At 39.6% G+C, this 20,093-nt stretch overlaps 1 protein-coding gene across 6 annotated transcripts in view; it reads right to left on the bottom strand.

The window, feature by feature from the left end:
* Nucleotides 1-20,093, bottom strand: part of ptprea (protein tyrosine phosphatase receptor type Ea) — an 86,435-nt gene that overhangs the window by 14,415 nt on the left and 51,927 nt on the right. For 3 of the 6 annotated variants that reach the window (XM_047377171.1, XM_047377166.1, XM_047377167.1), the window contains 4 exons: nt 3,455-3,538; nt 1,844-1,940; nt 1,315-1,388; nt 553-597 (listed from right to left, as the gene is read on the bottom strand). In XM_047377171.1, the coding sequence (XP_047233127.1) occupies nt 553-597; nt 1,315-1,388; nt 1,844-1,940; nt 3,455-3,533 (295 nt within the window). In that variant the 5' untranslated portion in view covers nt 3,534-3,538. Of the gene's footprint in view, nt 1-552; nt 598-1,314; nt 1,389-1,539; nt 1,815-1,843; nt 1,941-3,454; nt 3,539-20,093 lie in introns of those variants that run through there. The other 3 variants (XM_047377168.1, XM_047377169.1, XM_047377170.1) reach the window with 3 other exon arrangements.

The following is a 20,093-nucleotide window of genomic DNA, read 5'->3' on the forward strand; positions in this document are numbered from 1 at the left end:
AATAAATTGAAATAATGCTTTTGTATTGAATTTATATTCACGTCTTCCATTTTGAAGTGAATTAACAAAATACATTAACTTTTGGATTAGATCCTTAGTTATAGAAATACACCATTAATACAATTTTAAAATAAAGTGGTGAATAATTTAAAACGTTTGAAAACCACAGAACTAGCAATTTAACATCATATTTCCCAAAGCGCTTGGATGGTTTCCTAAGCTTGGATTCAAACTTGTTGGGTTGGGAATCACTGAATTATAAAAATAAGCTTACTCAACTAATTTAATTTAAAAGCATTGCTCATAAAAAGCTAAACAGTTACTCCTACAGTCTTAACATTTTGTGCAATGCCCACATCCCTGTACATTTCCCAGATCACCAAACATCAAAAGCTGCTAACAAACAAAAGGAGCCCAGAGAGGAGCCAAAGCACCCTGTCCTGGCATTTAGTTACAGCTGAAAGAAAATAAAGGCTGGAAAAAGTACCCAGAGAGTGTGTTAGTGTTAGTAACATGCAGCCTCTTATTGTACTGCCACCCTATATACCTGACCTGGAGGTACAACGGTGTACAACGACTCAGAACTGTATCCAAGTTCTAAAACACAGCACAAACCAGATCACATCATACACATATGGACAGATACACAGTCTTTAGATTCATTTTGCGTCACTACCACCACGTTGCCACTTTCAGTTTTAGCAAACAGAAATGTGATAAATCACATGCTTTATCAATCATTTATCTGTTTTAAAGTAAAATTGTGTTCCTACTCCAACTAGCAACCATCTGAAGGTTTGAAGAGTTTTTTTTTCAGCTACGCCTTTCACAGGAGCACAACCTGCTCTGCTCTTTCCATTGTTAGATAAGAAAATACTTCCTAAAGAACATTCACAAATCCTCATCATGAACAGTTTCCTGCACGGTCCGACAGCTGTCATCAAATGACATAAACATCAGCTCTCTTAAACTAATGGAGCTGAAAGCTGCTGTAGGAGCAGGGCAGATCTTTTCATCTTCTAACTTCACAGGCGCCCTCAAAAAAACTTGCAACTGTTGGTAAAGAGAGCTTGTTTTCACTCTTCATTTGAACCACAGGAAGTTTCAAGCAACCACATCTAGTGCTAGGACTACTTGCACGTACAGTCAGAAATATAAAAACTTAATACCTCCTTCTGTCTGTGTGAGTTTCTTTTTCCGAGCACAAGGCATGAATATGACAGCTTTAGATTTGCATCTTTTAACTGTCATCTTTTTATACTACCTACAAATGTGCCTTGCTTCCCTTCACCCTGTGCGGCTCTACTACATTACCTTGTTCTTCCAGGATGCCATTCGGTATTTTCTTGTCAACTGTTGTGACGACTGTTTTTTTTTGGTTTTTTAACCTGAAGGAGAAAGAACACAGCAAAATGAGACATATAAAGTAAAATAAATAGCAAATGAATCAATATTAAATGGCACAATTTTGTCTTTTCTTTCAAGCAAAGCTATTTGGAAACAAAGCTACACTTGTAAACAAAAATCTTTCCATCCTACCATTTGAAGCTTGAGAAGCTATTTTTTCTCATTAGCTGGCGTCTTGGAAAGGCAGGGTTGATGTCAAAATGTTGTACAGAATTTGCTCTTCAGTCTAAAGCTGCCTGTGGAGCTCCTCTGTCACAGTCTGCCCGCTCTGACTAAACATGAGAGGGAGTCTGCTTCCTGACCGGGCTCCGCCTCAGTAACTAAAAAGGAGGAAGTGTTCACCACCCCCAGCTCTGCCCCTGTGCTGGGCTCTCCGCCAGGGGGAAGGAAGAAAGGCGAGCCAAGCTAGAGGTTGGAGAGTGTTGTTTTTTTTTACCTGAGGATATACCAGGCCAACAGGGTGAAGATGAGGATCAGCAACGACACAACCAGCACAATGGAAAGGATCTGGTGGCTGGGAGATGCATCTCCTCCTTAAGAAAGCAGAAGAAACAGAGGTGGAGAAATCAAGGACCAATAACAACAAAAAGGCACCAACACTACAGGTGCATCTCAATAAATTAGAATATCATTAAAAATTAAATGTATCAAACAGATTCAACTCTAAAAGTCATTGTACAGAGTGATATGTATCATACATTTCAACATTTATTTCTGTTTATAAGGAGACAAGTTCTGCTGTAAAATGAAATCAGCAATTCCATAAAGCTCGCAGAAGGAAGCATGAAGTGCTCTAACATCTCCTGGTAGATGGCTTCACTGACTGTGGACTTGCTAAAACACAGTGAACCAACTCCAGCAGATAAAATGGCTCCGCAAATCACCACTGACTGTGGAAACTTCACATTGGACTTTAAGCAACTTGGATTCTGTGGTTCTCCACTCTTCCTGCAGACTTGATATCCAATAAAATGTTAAATTTACTTTTATTTGAAAAGAGGAATCGACCATCGAGCAAAAGTCCAGTCCATGGTAAGACTTTTGTGACGTCTCTGGTTCAGAAGTGGCTTAAAACAAGGAATGTGACAGGTGTAGTCCATGTCCTGGATACATCTTTGTGTGGTGGTTCTTGAACTACTGATTCCAGCTGGAGTCAACAACTTTTTAATCTTCCCCAACACTTTTGAATGAGCTTTGTTTCACAATCAACTGCTTTTGCAAATTTTTACAACCATTGTTTTTTCTTTTTATCCACCTAATTTCCTACTTGCATATGCTTGCACAGCTTCTTTAGCTGTTTACTCTCCTTGTAGAAGGTGTCAGTGACTGTCTGCTGGACCACCATCACGTCAGCAGTCTTCTCCATAATTGTAAAGGCAATAACATGGAAAACCCAATGTTTCAGCAAAAAAATATTTTTTTATTGGATTAATGTAATAGTGAAATTGTCTAAGAAACTGAATTTTGGGTTTTCATTAGATGAATGACTATCGTCAAAATAAACAAAAATAAACATTTGAAAGACATCACTCTGCCTTAATACAATAAATAAGTTTTACATTAAACTGAATTTCTGAAATAATATATTTTTTTATTATCTCATTTATTGAAATGCAGCTGTTCAAATGTACATGTATGACTTGATCTAATAAATAGTTGGAACAGCAAACTAGCTCCTGTGTTCTTTCATGGACACAGAGCCAGTTTAATAACAGGTCTCAGCAGTATTTTGTCAACACAGATATGCATCAGCTTGGACAGAAAATTAGAGGCTCTCAGAAAGAAGACAGGACCACCAGTCAGCTATCTGTTCTCTTTATAAAAGTTCACAATAATCTTTAAATTACTGTCTGGTGCTGAAAGCTTAATTGTGATCTGGTAAAATACAAAGCTGAAGGCTGTAATCAAGCAGATGCATTCACAGCAGAAAACAAATAATAATACCATGTTTGAGAAAAGTGATGACTGCAGTGAGCACTAATAGGATTTTGTTCTTCATGCACATTCTTGCATGTTGTAGTGGAGCGGCCCTCGCAAATTTCCTTACCTTTCGAGCTGGTGTCATTGGTAGTGCTATTGATATTAGATATTGTTGTGGTTGCCACCGAAAACAGAAGGGGGACCATTGTGCCTGCGGGGAAAACAAAATGAAGGCGGATATTAAATTTAGTGCCAGACATGTCTACAATAAAGATTCATGAGAACATGACCGTTGCATAGTATCGCTATTCATGGGACACAAAGCTTTTAAAAGATCGGACGCATATTTCTTTAATCGTGACTGCTGCTTTCAGGAATGCGCTCATCGGTGCAAAGTTCACGAGGACTACAATGGAACAACACACTCATATCCTGGTCATTCATTAGCCCTGTCAGTGGAAAAAAAATACCACTGTAATGCCACACATGTCCACATGATGGCAGAATACTTCAACATTTTTTTACAACAACATAGCATCTCTTTAAGCCCATTTTGAAAAATAAGAATCCAGGAGGGAAAGAATAAAAAACTTTTAAAATATCAAATTTTAAGTTAGTTTAAAAAAATAGCTGCAGTTTTTAGTTAAATTTAAAGTCAATATAATACCTTACTCTACCCAAACAGTATTTGCTTGAATGTGTTATCAAACCCAGGAAAAAGAACTTCCACATACTAAATTCCACTGATCTAGTTGATACCAGCTGTTTTCCTCCAGCTATTTTTGTAACGAGGCCGAGACAAAACACAAGGGATTTCAAGGTCACAGCATGTGTAGGTTTAGGAACAGTATACACTACAAATCAATGCATCAACATTGACACACCTCTGAAGCAGGCAAAATGAAAAAGGTCAAATGGTCTGACATTGAGTTATAGGAGTTTTCTTTTTTTTGACCAGCCATTTCCAAAATGTCTAAAGAGTGGCCGAACAGGGTGGTCACAGTTTTGAAGAAAGGGGACTGGGAAATGTGTTTTAACTATCGACTTATCACACTTCTCGGCTTTCCTGTGAAAGTCTCAAAAATAATCAGTCGAGGTGTTTTGCCCATCTCTTGAGGAAGACTGTTGGCTGTCTCCTTTCGAGGTCTTCCGGGCACATCTCTGTAAAGAGACCTAGAGGCAGACCCAGAACTAGATGAAGGGACTTTATACACAATCTGACCTGGGAATGCCTAGCCATCCCATAGAATCAGCTGGAGAGTGCTGCTGAGGAAAGGAACGTCTAAGTTTTCCTCTTCAGTCTGTTACCCCTGGACAACGACCCAATCTCGGATAAGCATAAGTGGATGGACGGATGGATGAATGCACAAATTTACTAATGAGCCTTGTGATAATCCTATTACTGTCAGATTTTTTGCGTTGAAAGTAAGAACTAGAACCAAGTGGGTCAACACAAATCTGTTCTCAGACCTAATGAAACAGCAGACTGACTACTTCCTTCCCACGCCTGCAGGTGTGTTAGTGGTACATTGCAGCTGCAGTGGATAAGAAGAGCCCAAGCCAAGTTCATAGTCAATGAAGACACTGTTGAAAGCTCCACTCTGTTCCGCAGTGTCCTGTACTATGTCCAGGCAGGACGCCGGTGGAATGTGGGGGAGGCAGAGCAGAGAGACACATACTGCAGCAGGGAGAGCGGGAGCAGAAGGTCCCGGTCAATAATATTTTCTAGAGCGACTCATAAACCCTGGCATGTCAAGCCTACTCTCCATAGAAAGGACTGATAGGGGATTTCTAATGAGGGATGGGCACTCAACAGTTCTCCTCAAGCTTTAACAACGTGCCTTGTTAAAGTTTTCTCTATAAATGTCACCAGCTTGGGTGAGAAGGCGAATATTGAGCTGAGTGTGAATCCTCAAAGCAGAACTGTGCAAAGGGTGTCTGTGATGTGGACTTTCCAAAACACAAACTACTATACACAGTTTTATTTGTTCCCTTTTAGTTTTCGTTTGTGTTCATTATGGTGTAAAGAAGACATGTAGCAAAGCGCTCCCAGCAAGCCTACGGCTAAATCTTGTGGTTAAGTGCTTTTGCCTCCCGGCTCTCTCATTCTCTCTCTTTCACCTCTGGAAATATCACCCTGTCATATTTCAGCACCCAGCCCTGCTATGTGGCTCAACTCCTCCAGGCCGTTCTGCTCCACGTTTCATTTTTGGTGTGGTACTATGCTGTTGCCTGACCTCCAAGTTTCCCTGAGAATGGAATAGCATCTATTTACATTCCTTTTCACCAAACACTGAGAATTCAATCCCCACCTCGTCTTACTCAACACAAATCAGTCTAGACCACAAGTCTCATTTGACTATTAGTCACTCTTTAGCTTCAGTCCAGCAGCCATCACTGCATTGTGTGTGTTTTCATCTGTGCATTGTCCTCTCTCCATTTAGCACTCAGCAGCCAGTCACCAACCATTAGGCCTGCCATAATGAAAATGGGTCATGTGAGATGCCAGCTTGAGGGAAATTCTGGCATTAGGCAAGGGTATTGTCTTGGTCGACTAGAAAGGCATCACACCCTCCCCAAGTGGTATGTTTGACATGAGTTAGTGAAGCATGGAGTTAGCTCTGTGACTTATGAGTAAGTCTCATCGTTGGATGTAACACTGGAGGTCCTGGCTACACAGGCATGATTTACACATCTACAGCAGCAGAAGAACACCTCTGCAATCTTTACATGGTAGATAAATGTTCTTATAAACAATATTAACTGATGCAAATGTGCAACTAAAATTCTATAATCAAAAGGTTAAATTCAGTAATTCAGCTCAAACAATGAAACTCAAGTTATATATAAATGCAATACCCATAGCGGCTGAATGAGCCTAAACTCTGAACTGTTGTAATATTATGCACCACTTTACACGATGAAAGAATGTGATGTATGGGCTATTCTTTTAACAGCCTTACAGACATGTTGCATTCAAGCTCTGGCTAGAAAAACTTGTGGCTTCCCTTGGTCTCCTAGCAACCAGCTACAAGCCTGGGCACAATTTGGAGGAGAGTGCTACTCTCCCTGGATTCGCGCCCTACTCGTGCAGCATTCTACCAACTCGTCTGCATTCCGATCCGTATGTGGAAGAGAGCTTTACTTTTTGAAACAAAAATATATCATCACTGCAAAAATACCTGCTTATGTCAAAATGTACACTCTAACCTCGAACAAGTGGCACCACCAGGCATGCACTGTGTGAATCATAACTGTGTCCCCATTGATTATACCCCAGATTCCATGAATACCTGCACATGTAAAGATATGAGCATATCAGATTTCACAAGAAAGTGAAACAACTACCAGGCTTGTTTTCATTCGCTGCTTAAAGAATAAAAAAAGCACTTTAAAAACTCTGACTCACTCATTGTGATTCTATCTGTAAATCAAAATGTTTTTCCTTGGTGGTGATTTGTTTAGGAGGATGAAACATTCCTCTCATTGTGCTTTTCATGCTGTGTGTTTCCCTTCTTTCTCATTCTTTCAGTCGGGGCTTAGAAAAACAACATAATGATAGGCTGGCAGTTTTCTAACTTTGCCTTAATAATCAGCTGAGGAGCCAAGCCATCAGAAGGAAGCTTGTTACATTCAGAAGATAATACAGGGAAATTGGCTGTGTTTGCCTCTGACAGAAAGCACAACGTTCCTTGCCTTGTCAGGTCCACTGACGACTGTTTCTCTGTCTTTTCGCATACGTCAGCTGTGAAATCTGAAAAATGGGCTGTGGGTGTATGTGGAGAAGGCGGGGGCAAGATCTGTATGAGGCAAAGTCCTCAAAGCAAAAAGACTGTTGACCCTCTGAGCAACAGGGTGTTGACACCTGCAAGACGGCTTAAAAGAAAAAGGTTGCATTTCTTCTGTGCAGTGTCTTACAGTACAGCTCAAAATTTGTTTGAAGTCTCCTTTAGTTCACCTTAAAATTGCTCCACTGTAACTGTTAAATTAGAACAGATCAAGACGTTTCTTTAGTTTGCTAATTAACCATGACCCCCATCTCTGTACTGTCAGACCCCATCAGCTGATACAACATGTTCATTTGCCTTCAGGTCCATTTACTCTGATTGGCTATATTTGTGCACCAGAAATAATGGCAGGAAACTCTAAATTGGCACAATGTCTTTCCAATTTCTTCTTGTCACTTCTATCCACACATACCTTTCTGCCTTGAATAAATAGAAGAAATTATGCATAGGCCTTTATGAGACTCTTAGGGTATGATATCCTTAAGTAAAAATATTATGGTATTACAGTAATCATACAAAAAAATGGATAAGGACATTAGTCTCCTGTTTTTGGTGGCATCATGATAATTTTCTATGGCACTACCATAGCCAACGACCCCAGTACATAAGGTAAGAACAACAGACTTTTGGATCCATTTTGGATTTTAATTGAAATATTTATCTTTTTCGTTTAGCCAATCAGGTCATCAGAAAATAAGTAAATGAATTAAATCTTAAGCAGGGCTGCAGTGTAATACAAAAATACTTGTCTAAAGCCCATGTTCATTGTACGTATGGTTCAAATACTCGTTTTTCTTCTACTATGCATTAGGTCATTTTGGTGGCACCCCAAAATTGACTGGAACCATAAAGCAAGATGATTATGTAACACTGTGGCTAACTGTGTGGTGCAAATGAGTGAATAATTTGAGATTATATGTGGTAAAACTGGCTCAAAGGTGCAAAATCAGGTCTGTAAATACAGGTAAAGTTGTGAAATGTGTGTGGTCACAATGTGCCGTTTATTGTGTACTGGTACAGAATAATGAGGTGGAGGGCCACTGAGATCCAAGCTATCAGAAGGGCAAACAGTTTTAAATGTTTGAATGTTTGAACTTTAAGTAGAAATTTTACTTTTCATTTATAACAAAACACAAGAAACTGAATAAGTCCAATTCATTCAGTTTCAGAACCACAGTTCTAATGCATTGTCATTAAACATTGTCATTAAACATTTTAAACATTTTACAGTGCCTTTATAACCCTTGAACGTCTTCATATTTTGTCATGTTACAAACTTCATTGTATTGTATTGGAATTTTATCTGAGAGACCAACACAAAGCAGTGCGTAATTCTGAAATACAATGCAAATGTTCATTATTTTCTTTTATTTTAATCTGAAAAGTGTGATGTACATTTGCATTCAGCCAAGCATGTTTTGCATCAGTTACAGCTGCAAGTGTAGTGGTATGTCTTTACCAGCTTTGCACATCTAGAGACTGAAATATTTCTCCATTGTTCTTTAAAAATAGCTCAAATTCATACTGGATGGAAAGCATCAGTCAACATCAATGTTAAAGCCTGGACGTAGTATTGGACTTCGTCTGGGCCATTCTAAACCAGTCCATTGTGGCTCTGGCTGTATGTTTAGAGCCACTATACTGCTGGAAGATTAATCTCTACAACAGTCTCAAGTCTTTTGCAGCCTCAAACAGGATTGTCCTGTATTCATCGCTCCCAAGCTTCTCCGGCCATCTTCCCTGTCCCTGCTAAAGAGAGCATCCCGAAAACATGACACAGCCCCCGTGATTCACTGTGAGGACGGTCTGTTCAGGGTAATTAGCAATATAGCATTTTGCATGTAGCCCCTCCCGAGTTACCATTGTCTTCGCTGCTACTCTGATTAATGCTCCATGCCCAGAATGTCAGTTTAGGTGGACCACCATGTCTTGATAGGTCTGAAGTTTTGCCATTCTCTTGAAAGTTTCAGATGATGGATTGAACAGAGCTCTGAGAGATGTTCAATGCTTGGTATATGGTTTATAGGTAAATCCTGCTTTAAACTACAACTACAATGTTTATCCCTGACCTGTCTGCTGTGTTCCTTGGTCTTCATGCTGATGTTTCTTCACCAATGTTCTCTAAGAAGCCTCTGAGGTCTTCACAGAACCACTGGATATACAGGTCCTTCTCAAAATATTAGCATATTGTGATAAAATTCATTATTTTCCATAATGTCATGATGAAACTTTAACATTCATATATTTTAGATTCATTGCACACTAACTGAAATATTTCAGGTCTTTTATTGTCTTAATACGGATGATTTTGGCATACAGCTCATGAAAACCCAAAATTCCTATCTCACAAAATTAGCATATCATTAAAAGGGTCTCTAAACGAGCTATGAACCTAATCATCTGAATCAACGAGTTAACTCTAAACACCTGCAAAAGATTCCTGAGGCCTTTAAAACTCCCAGCCTGGTTCATCACTCAAAACCCCAATCATGGGTAAGACTGCCGACCTGACTGCTGTCCAGAAGGCCACTATTGACACCCTCAAGCAAGAGGGTAAGACACAGAAAGAAATTTCTGAACAAATAGGCTGTTCCCAGAGTGCTGTATCAAGGCACCTCAGTGGGAAGTCTGTGGGAAGGAAAAAGTGTGTCAGAAAACGCTGCACAACGAGAAGAGGTGACCGGACCCTGAGGAAGATTGTGGAGAAGGGCCGATTCCAGACCTTGGGGGACCTGTGGAAGCAGTGGACTGAGTCTGGAGTAGAAACATCCAGAGCCACCGTGCACAGGCGTGTGCAGGAAATGGGCTACAGGTGCCGCATTCCCCAGGTCAAGCCACTTTTGAACCAGAAACAGCGGCAGAAGCGCCTTACCTGGGCTACAGAGAAGCAGCACTGGACTGTTGCTCAGTGGTCCAAAGTACTTTTTTCGTATGAAAGCAAATTCTGCATGTCATTCGGAAATCAAGGTGCCAGAGTCTGGAGGAAGACTGGGGAGAAGGAAATGCCAAAATGCCAGAAGTCCAGTGTCAAGTACCCACAGTCAGTGATGGTCTGGGGTGCCGTGTCAGCTGCCGGTGTTGGTCCACTGTGTTTTATCAAGGGCAGGGTCAATGCAGCTAGCTATCAGGAGATTTTGGAGCACTTCATGCTTCCATCTGCTGAAAAGCTTTATGGAGATGAAGATTTCATTTTTCAGCACGACTTGGCACCTGCTCACAGTGCCAAAACCACTGGTAAATGGTTTACTGACCATGGTATCACTGTGCTCAATTGGCCTGCCAAATCTCCTGACCTGAACCCCATAGAGAATCTGTGGGATATTGTGAAGAGAACGTTGAGAGACTCAAGACCCAACACTCTGGATGAGCTAAAGGCCGCTATCGAAGCATCCTGGGCCTCCATAAGACCTCAGCAGTGCCACAGGCTGATTGCCTCCATGCCACGCCGCATTGAAGCAGTCATTTCTGCAAAAGGATTCCCGACCAAGTATTGAGTGCATAACTGTACATGATTATTTGAAGGTTGACGTTTTTTGTATTAAAAACACTTTTCTTTTATTGGTCGGATGAAATATGCTAATTTTGTGAGATAGGAATTTGGGGTTTTCATGAGCTGTATGCCAAAATCATCCGTATTAAGACAATAAAAGACCTGAAATATTTCAGTTAGTGTGCAATGAATCTAAAATATATGAATGTTAAATTTCCATCATGACATTATGGAAAATAATGAACTTTATCACAATATGCTAATATTTTGAGAAGGACCTGTATATTAGGATTAAGTTACACACAGTTGGACTCTGGTAATTGAATACTGAAGGCAAATCCACAGGGTTTTATTTAAGGATGTCGGAGTAAATGGGGATCCATAAAAATGCAATAAAAAACAATTAAAGCTGACTTTAGCCGTTTTTACATCCACTGTGTATGATTTCCTTATAATCTCTATAACAGCACATAGTCAAGTTGTTTTGGATTTGACATCATCTTTCCACTGCATATTTACACAGCGTGGCTTCACGCCATGTTTCTCGGCACTCTCAGCCTTAGAGGAGCATCAAAGTATAAACCCCGGCTGGGTTAGCTATTTAAAGGACAGTGATCTACATTCACAGTCTTGAGTGAGGAATTGATGCCAGGGCAGCGTCCATCTGGTCACACAGATGTGCAACTACTGTTAATGCAATCTAGCCTAGTGGGACAAGGTGTTCTGCATTTGCCAAACTAAAGTAATCCACCCATTCCTGCTGATCCTGCTGTAAGAGCAGCATTCATGATCTAAATTCTAGATGTATGACAGTATGATCCATGTAAACAGATTTGGTTAAATGACCTCACAGAAGCCAGATTTCACTCCATACAGCATGTTCATTTTATTAGTTTTGAATCCATTTAAATTTACACCTCAGAGTTGTTTAAATGTGCACGCTATTGTTCCTCTCAATGTGTTCCCATGGTAACTTGGCCCGCAGCGCTGCCACCAACGTGGCACCTGAACACAAAACACAAAAAGCTCTGAAAAAAAAAAGCTCAGAACAGAGACGCTGTTCAAACCTGAAAACCCGATATCATTTCAGGCTTCTGTCCAAGCTTGCAGGAGAATGATGTTTGATAAAAAGCAGGAAAAGGTTAGATTCCCCTTGTTTAATTTATTAAAGGAAATGCATAGCCGCATCTCACTAAGTTAGAATATCATTGAAGTTAATCTATTTCGGAAATAAAAAAAGTGTAGTCCAACTAACATAGATTAATTGCAAACAGAGTGATATATATATATCTATATATATATATATAGATATATATATATATAGATATATATATATATGGTATTTATTTCTCTTGATTTTGATGGTTGTGGCTTACTGCTAATAATTGTAATGCGGTAAAGTCAGCCTTCTGAAACATGTGTATCCTTGCATCCTTTTGCATGATTTACTGCATTAATGTGACCTGGCTTTGGACTTGATAAAACAAAGTGGACCGACACCAGCGATTGACATTGGAAACTTCACACTGGACTTCAAAACTTGGATTCTGTGCCTCTCCACCCTTTCTTGCAGACTCTGGGACCTTGATTTCCAAAACAATGTCTATCTGAAAAGAGGATTTTAGACGGCATCTAAACCCTCTTTTATCAGTTTCTTCTACGATTGAGGAGGGTATAAAAACTGCAGGGGAGATTCTCATGAACTGAAACTAAGGTAAAACTAGCAGTAAAGGCTAGGCCATTAACTGCCAGTCATCAAAAGATGGTTGTACATAGCTGTAATAATATTTTTCACTTAGATACACCCTGAACAATTAGGTTAATGCAATATCATGGGCCTGTAATACAAATCATAGTCTGTGATGCATAAGCTTTTTGCATAAGCTGAGGAGGGAGCAGCTGGCTTTGGTAGCTAGATTGTGTTCGCAGGAAAGGTCAGCCCAACCTACTGTAATACTCAGGCTGTGTCTCCGTGTTTTATTTTATTCCCCCCACAGGCAGAAAACGCTGTGGGGATGCTGTGGAAAGTGATGCCTAAAGTTTTTGGATAGTGCAGATTGCATCAAGCATCTTGAGTAGTGAGGAAAAGCAAAGCTGACTCAGACAAATGATCGCTTTAATATTCAGCTGCTTCAGCCTTATGCTAAAGACAATTTTTAGTTTCAGGGGAGACAAATTTTTGAAAACTTGATTAGAAATCAGATAAAGAATGACAATGGAGAGAGGAATATTGCCATTACCTAAATGCACATGAAATAGCTACACAAATGCTAAAGATGCACCGAATGCATCTTCCCCCCCCCCAAGTGTGGCTATGTTTAGCCATTTAAAAGAAAAAGCATCAGCAAAAACGGGATTTCTCTTTCAGGCAGTAGTATGCCAGTACATATGTTGACTCTTCAATAGAAATATTAAAATGGAGTTGCTAGAGAGGAATCTCTTCATGTTTGCAAGGCAAGTTTATTTATATAGCACATTTCAGTAGCAGGAAAATTAAAAGTGCTGTACATGAAATAAAATAAAAAGAGACACAGTAATAGGAAAATTACATTGCAGTGGCATAAAGGTAATTCAATAATTAAAGAGAATAAAAAATGAATAATTAAAAATATTATATAAAAATAAATTAAATAAAACATTAAAATGATTGATAACAAAATGAAAGGAAAGTTGGACTGAAAACTTAACTAATAATGTTTAGATGGCACAGTCAAAGCCCACACAAACAAATATGTTTTAATCTGGATTTAAGCAATTTAGGGTTTCCGTGCTTTTACAGTTTTCTGAGAGTTTATTCCAGATTAGTGGAGCATAAGAACTAAAAACTACTTCTTCATGTTTGGTTCTGGTTCTGGGTATGCAGAGTACATTTGAGCCAGAAGACCTGAGAGATCTGGGTGGTTGATACACTGACAACAAGTCTGTAATATATTTTGGTGCAAAGCCATTCAGTGATTTATAGACTAACAGAAGTATTTTAAAGTCTATTCTCTGAGCTACAGGGAGCCAGTGTAGGGACTTTAGAACCAGGGTGATGTGCTCCACTTTCTTAGTTCTAGTGAGGATGCGGGCAGCAGCGTTCTGGATCAACTGCAGCTGTCTGATTGACTTTTTAGGCAGACCTGTGAAGACACCGTTGCAGTAATCAATTCTACTAAAGATGAACGCATGAATTAGTTTTTCAAGGTCCTGCTGAGACATTAGTCCTTTAATCCTGGAGATGTTCTTTAGGTGATAGAAGGCCGACCTTGTTACTATCTTTATGTGCCTCTGAAGATTCAGGTCTGAGTCCATCACTACACCCAGGTTTCGAGCCTGACTGGTGGTTTCTAGCTGTATTAACTGAAGCTGTGTGCTAACTTTTAAACGCTCTTCCTTTGGTCCAAAAAATTATTACTTCAGTTTTGTTTTGATTCAGCTGAAAAAGATTTTGGCCCATCCATGCATTGATTTCTTCTAAGCATTTACCAAGCGCTTGAATGGGTTCATAGTGCCTGGTGACATTGTAATGTAAAGCTGTGTGTCGTCTGCATAGTTATGATAACTTATGTTGTTTATTAAAATCTGAGTTAGGGGGAGCATGTAGATATTGAATAGGAGGGGCCCTAAGATGGACCCTTGGGGAATGCCACATGTGATTTTTGTGGTCTCTGATGTAAAGTTACCTACTGACACAAAAAAATCCTTGTCCTTCAAGTAGGATTTAAAGCAATCAAGTGCTGTTCCAGAAAGGCCGACCCAGTTTCCAGGCGCTCTAATGAAATAGAGTGAGCAACAATGTCGAATGCCACACTAAGGTCCAATAATACCAGCACTGTGGTTCTTCCACAGTCTGCATTTATACGAATGTCATTGAACACCATGACAAGGGCAGCCTCTGTACTGTGGTGAGCACGGAAGACATTGAAGTGGCTGGTCTTTGTTAGGAAGTTGTTTAACTGCTGAAAAACAGCTTTTTTAATGATCTTACTGATGAAGGGGAGGTTTAAGATAGGCCTGTAGTTCTGCAGTAGCAGCTTGTCCAAGTTGCTCTTTTTCAATAGCAGTTTGATAATTGCAGTTTTTAGGGCCTGGGGGAAAACACCTGACAAAAGGGACATGTTTATTATTTGAGTTAAATCAGACGTTATGAGAGGCAAAGCTTTCTTAAGGAAAGCTGTGGGTAAAACATCGAGACAGCAGGAAGAAGAGCTTAGTGGCTGTACAATTTCTTCTAAGTTTTTGTAGTTTATTTGGTGAAATTGGGAAATTTTGTCAAAATCAGTTCTAGTTGGAGACAACGTTTCTACTGGATATGGATGTGCTGACTGCCCCTCTGATCTTTTGGGTTTTTTCAGTAAAGAATTTAGCAAATTCATTGCAGGCCCTGGTAGAGTGGAGTTCAGATGCTACAGTTACAGGAGGGTTTGTTAACCTGTCGACCGTGTTAAATAAGGCAGGAGCATTATTGATGTTTTTGGTGACCCTCAACAACACCCTACATCCTTCACCCTAACTTCTCCAATCCAAATCAATTTGTTCTTAACTCTGGTGTTAAAATAACATTTAGAGTAAACATGAGAAATAATGTATACCTTTTGGGGGTGGTTATATTTTAAAGCAATGAGCATAATTCTAGCCAGACATGCTTAAAGTTACACACTGGCTGAACTGTGCAAATCTATCAATTTCACCAGATCATTAAACAATCTGCTACTTCAGTTCTAGTCCAAAGCTTACACCTGCCATTTATATCAGACATAGTGTGTCATGCTTTGCAATGTTTCAAACTAACCAGCTCAGCATTTCTCCACAACTGCAGAACTGCTCCCTTGCTGTTCCCCCAGTCCTGTGCTACCAGCATTGTCATTAATCAATTCTTGCCTCCTTCCCAGGGCGCTAAGATGCTGTGGCAATGGTAATGACCTCAGAGACCAGCTAGTAACGCTCCACAGTGTCAGCCCTCCACCTTTGTGTGAACAAATAAAGCATCTTCCCTGGAGATCAAAGCCAGAAATAAAATTGTGCTTATATTCTGTGGGCTGCTATTGCATATAAATGCAGAGGAGTAGAGAAGTATTTACAGAACAAAATATAAAAAATAAATCTCAGTTTGCTGCAAGGCTGCTGTAACATCACTTTGACTGAAAAGTGGCGGCTTCTGTCTAACCCTGAAAGTCATTAGAGCAGAACATTTATCTGCAGCGTATTAGTTAAAATAGAGTACAAAATGACACATGATTATTCGTATTTCTCATGACATTTTAAGCAGCTTTTATTAACATTTAGTTTTTAATGGTATAAAGAAGATACAGCCACACTACACACCAATGAGGCATGAAAACCGCAGCTCCAGTTTGGCGCATAAAAAGGCAAAAAGCTGATTTTGTCTAATTTGGTCTGTTTTTGCATAAATATGGACACATCAGACAAGGCGAGAAGTTCTGCGTGAAATAATCATGCAAAACCAACGTATTAGTGTGAGGGAAAAATCAAAGAGCCTCTGTCCTGTGAGGGTTTCATGTCCTCCCATCCATCTTCCTCCCGACACTTCTGGGGTTTACCTCATCTCTTTTTCAAATATTCTGAGGCAGAGCAATTATGAGCTAGTTTCAGAGCCATCGATAGCTGGGCTAATGCGTGACAGCTTTGTTTACAATGACGATGCCTGCCCTGTGACACTTCTCATTGTCGTCCGGCACATTACATTGTGGTTGGCTCTGCTTCGCTGTGAGCAGATACTGGATGAACATGTTGAGAGTGGTGGGACTAAAAGAGGATGAACATTCATAGAAACCCCTAAAGTGTGTCAGCAAGGTGGCCCTAGTGCTAAATAGGGATATTTGAAGAAATGTATGTATTTAAATATAATCAAAATACATACAAAAATGTCAGTCTCCACTTTCAGCTGTTCATAGATGACTCCATTTTTAAGGTTAGGTGGTTCCACAGATTTGTTGTGTTAATAGGTTCTGCAGACACCACCAAGCAGCAGGTTTTGCACATCATGTATTTGTGTCCTTAAATTCGAAATGTTTCCACATAAATTAATCGACTCCTCCCTTTTTGGTTTCCTGAACGTTACTCCAGCAGTTGGTGCTTATCATTTTAGTCACTTGACCATTTTGTACCTTTGCAGTTCCCAAGCTTTTGGGTCTGAAATGGTTCCGTCTATGATGGGACATTTCACACTGACCATGTGTCAATTAATCCCCTCCAGAGCTACTGCCGCTACTCAGCTCCTTTTTTAACCATCATTGCACTTTTCAAAACATGAGCGCCCTAAGCACACGGCTTCAGCCTTTGGGAGGTGTGCAAACACCCATCAGACAGGAGATAGTACATACGAGGGCAAGTTTTCAAAACAGAATATGCCAAAATATGAATACTTTTAAAAGGCTGGTGGCTTCTTCAATCCTTATTGTCATCCAGCTGGACGTACCTAAGCAGTTTTTGACCCCGTTTCTATAAACACAACCGGGCAAAGCAGAAAGTATTCCCTTTCTTATTTCAAAATAATAGTCTGAAACACAGATACAACAACCCATATTAATTACGTGGACTAATTTCATCTGATAAAACCACATTCTGACAGCAACTAGCCCAAAGGTCATAACCTTTACCACCCAAAGAGTCTTTTCTATTTGCCTTTTCAGATTAATTTTGTCCAAACCCACTCCCCTTTTAAAAAGCACAATGTATCAGTTGGTTCTAAATACCTACCATGGGAAAATTGTTTGATCTATGATGAAATTGAGGAACAGCAATTTTATTCCTACTTGTAGATTTTAGAATAAAGAAAAAAAGTATCCTTTTTTTGGAATATATAATGTTTTTGACCTAATTAAAACATGAGGAAAAAACAAAAACAATTCATTGCACTGCCATTTTAGTTCTGTTGAATTAATTTGATGCAGAGACTGCCTCAAAACACAGAGAACTGCCAAAAGAGGTATTTTAATTAGCTTTATATTTGAAAACATTGCTCAGTTTGTTTACATTCTTGGCCAGAGCTTTTAAGAGCCACTATGGAGGCCATTAAAAGCAACATGTAGCTCCGGAGCCACAGGTTGCAGACCCATTAGATAGCATAGACTTCACTTTGAAGACATACTGTGGTGTGTTATGGCATTTGACATTTACAGCATTTTCTCTGAGGAATGCAGCTCAGATGGATTAGATTGTGATGACAGTCAGACAGAGGGAGCTTTCCAGCTGCAAGGGGTTCAATCTCTCAGACTCAACTCTGTAATAAAGCTTCAGGTGATCCCACACCCAAATAAACTTGACTTTGTCAAGTTATTCTCTAGCTGTTGAGCTAAGGTCATTACAAAGACACTTCTGTCTTTTCAAAATAAAAGCATTTCCTACTACACTCATTCAGAAATTCAAAATCCTCTCTCAATACCTTACACCATAGTCTTTCTTACCAGGACTGCACCATAGAAAACATAGCATTGGTATATTATTGATGAATATTACAATGACCAAAGCCAATTGTTTAGTATGTTAAAATAGCACTTTTGCAAAGATACAACAGGTAGAACTTGTTAACTAGACTTTTGCAAAGATACAACAGGTAGAACTTGTTAACTAGAAAGCCCCATTAGGCTCTCTGTAACACTACCATCCTGCAGATATTGATTTAGTTTGTCCTTAGTGTTTTTGTTTCATGCAGTGCTAACTATCCAGGAGCCACATTCTCTCTTATTATAAGCCTAAGCAACTGCCCTACAGCCAACACATAACTGCATGTCTAAAATAATACAACATATTAGTCTCACCATCTCTTCAAATGCTCATAAACATTTCTCTGAATATATTTTATGGTCAGTAAAAAAAAAAAAAGATCAGAAAATACTGTAAAGTTTGCATTACAACAGCTAACTGAGATGCTCTCTGAATGTAACATATACGACCGCACTGTCTCCCTGGAGTATGCACGGCTCTTCCTTAAATTTACCAAGCACAGAAATAACAGGCAATGGAAAAATCCTGTGGGACAAACAAACCCACTTCAGTCAGGTGAATTTAAATTAACTGCGGTGTCAGTGCCTGTCATTATGACAATCCACACTTTTTTTTCTACTATTGGCATGAAATCGACTTTGCGTCAGCACTAAAGCGAGGGTTAAAAAGACCTGACTCTGGGGGGAAAACAAAGTGTTGTGGGATCTGCGGGAGAAGGACAAGATATATCACCCAAAATATCCTTTCATTCCCAAAGAGAAGGGGAGGGGATGGCAGCCGTGGTGAAATGAGTGATAAGCACCGCTGTGGGAGAACAAAAAGCCACTTGATTCTGGGGGAGGAAAAGAGAGCAGAATGGATAAGAGGCCATGCTGTGAGAATAAGAAGCCTGCCTCTGCAGCTCTGCAGACAGGTCTGCTTCATGCAGACAAACTATAAAACCCGTTACCCTGAGGAGTGGGTCTTCTGGTTCATGATGCGCCCCCAGACTGCAGGAAAAGCAGGACTTCACTGCTGAACGGCTCCAGTTGCCATAGCAAAACCGGCCCTTCACAGAAGCGCTTATTCATCTTCAGGAATAACAGCTCCTTTATACTTCCTTATCACAGTCGAGGCAACAGGAGGTTGGAGAAACAATCAAAAAACAAAAACAACTACTTCTGCACCATGGTTCAGATCCAAGGAGGTGCAGCAACAGTCACAAGCATTCCTTGTAGGAGAAAGTGGAAGTGAAAGCACAGTAATTATGTTACACAAATCCAGGCCGCGAACCTCAACTTAGCACACATTTTCACAGTCCTCTTTTGGAGCACATTATGAGCTGCACTTTGTTGATTAATATTGTGTAACCCTGTAGTTAGGGCTTTGTCTGACTTCAATTGGAACATGAGTCATTCAGTGAGACCAGGGGCACCACAAAGAATCTCACTGTCTTCCCTGCTAAGCAGGCGTGTTACATGAATGAAAAGAAAACCCCTCTCACTCCACATGCAAAAAAAATAAAATATATAATCAGCCTGACAGATGACGCTAGATGAAAGTAGATTAGGGAATGGTATGAAAGCCATTTTAATACAGTACCTTACATAATCAGCTATGGAAACAAAACCTTGCCAATGCTTCAAAAGAAAGCAAAGTTACCACTTGGCATTAGACCTAATATCAAAGTTAGATAGACCTTAGTTAGACACCAGTCAGTGTTAAGTCTATCAGTAAACTAGTTTTAGAGTTAGATGTTCCATCCACATTTAGACAGAGCTATTCTGAAGATCATTTACATATCCCACACAATCAATTACAAATTCAAACAAAGTCCTCATATAAAGTCTACAAATCACAGAAAAATACTAGAAAGCCAAATGTCAGCCTAAATATCTTGTTAAGATACTGCATTAAGAATATGAATGTGTTGTTTATTTCAGAGTACGCATGCTTGATTAAAACAAATCTAAATTGGAAATAAGTCATAACAAAAAAACAAACAAACATTAAAATATCAAAAGAAAAGCAACATTCTGAAACTACGGAGTCCAGAAAGT

This window comes from Girardinichthys multiradiatus, chromosome 10 (assembly GCF_021462225.1).
Source record: "Girardinichthys multiradiatus isolate DD_20200921_A chromosome 10, DD_fGirMul_XY1, whole genome shotgun sequence".
In the NCBI taxonomy this organism is placed as follows: Eukaryota; Metazoa; Chordata; class Actinopteri; order Cyprinodontiformes; family Goodeidae; genus Girardinichthys; species Girardinichthys multiradiatus.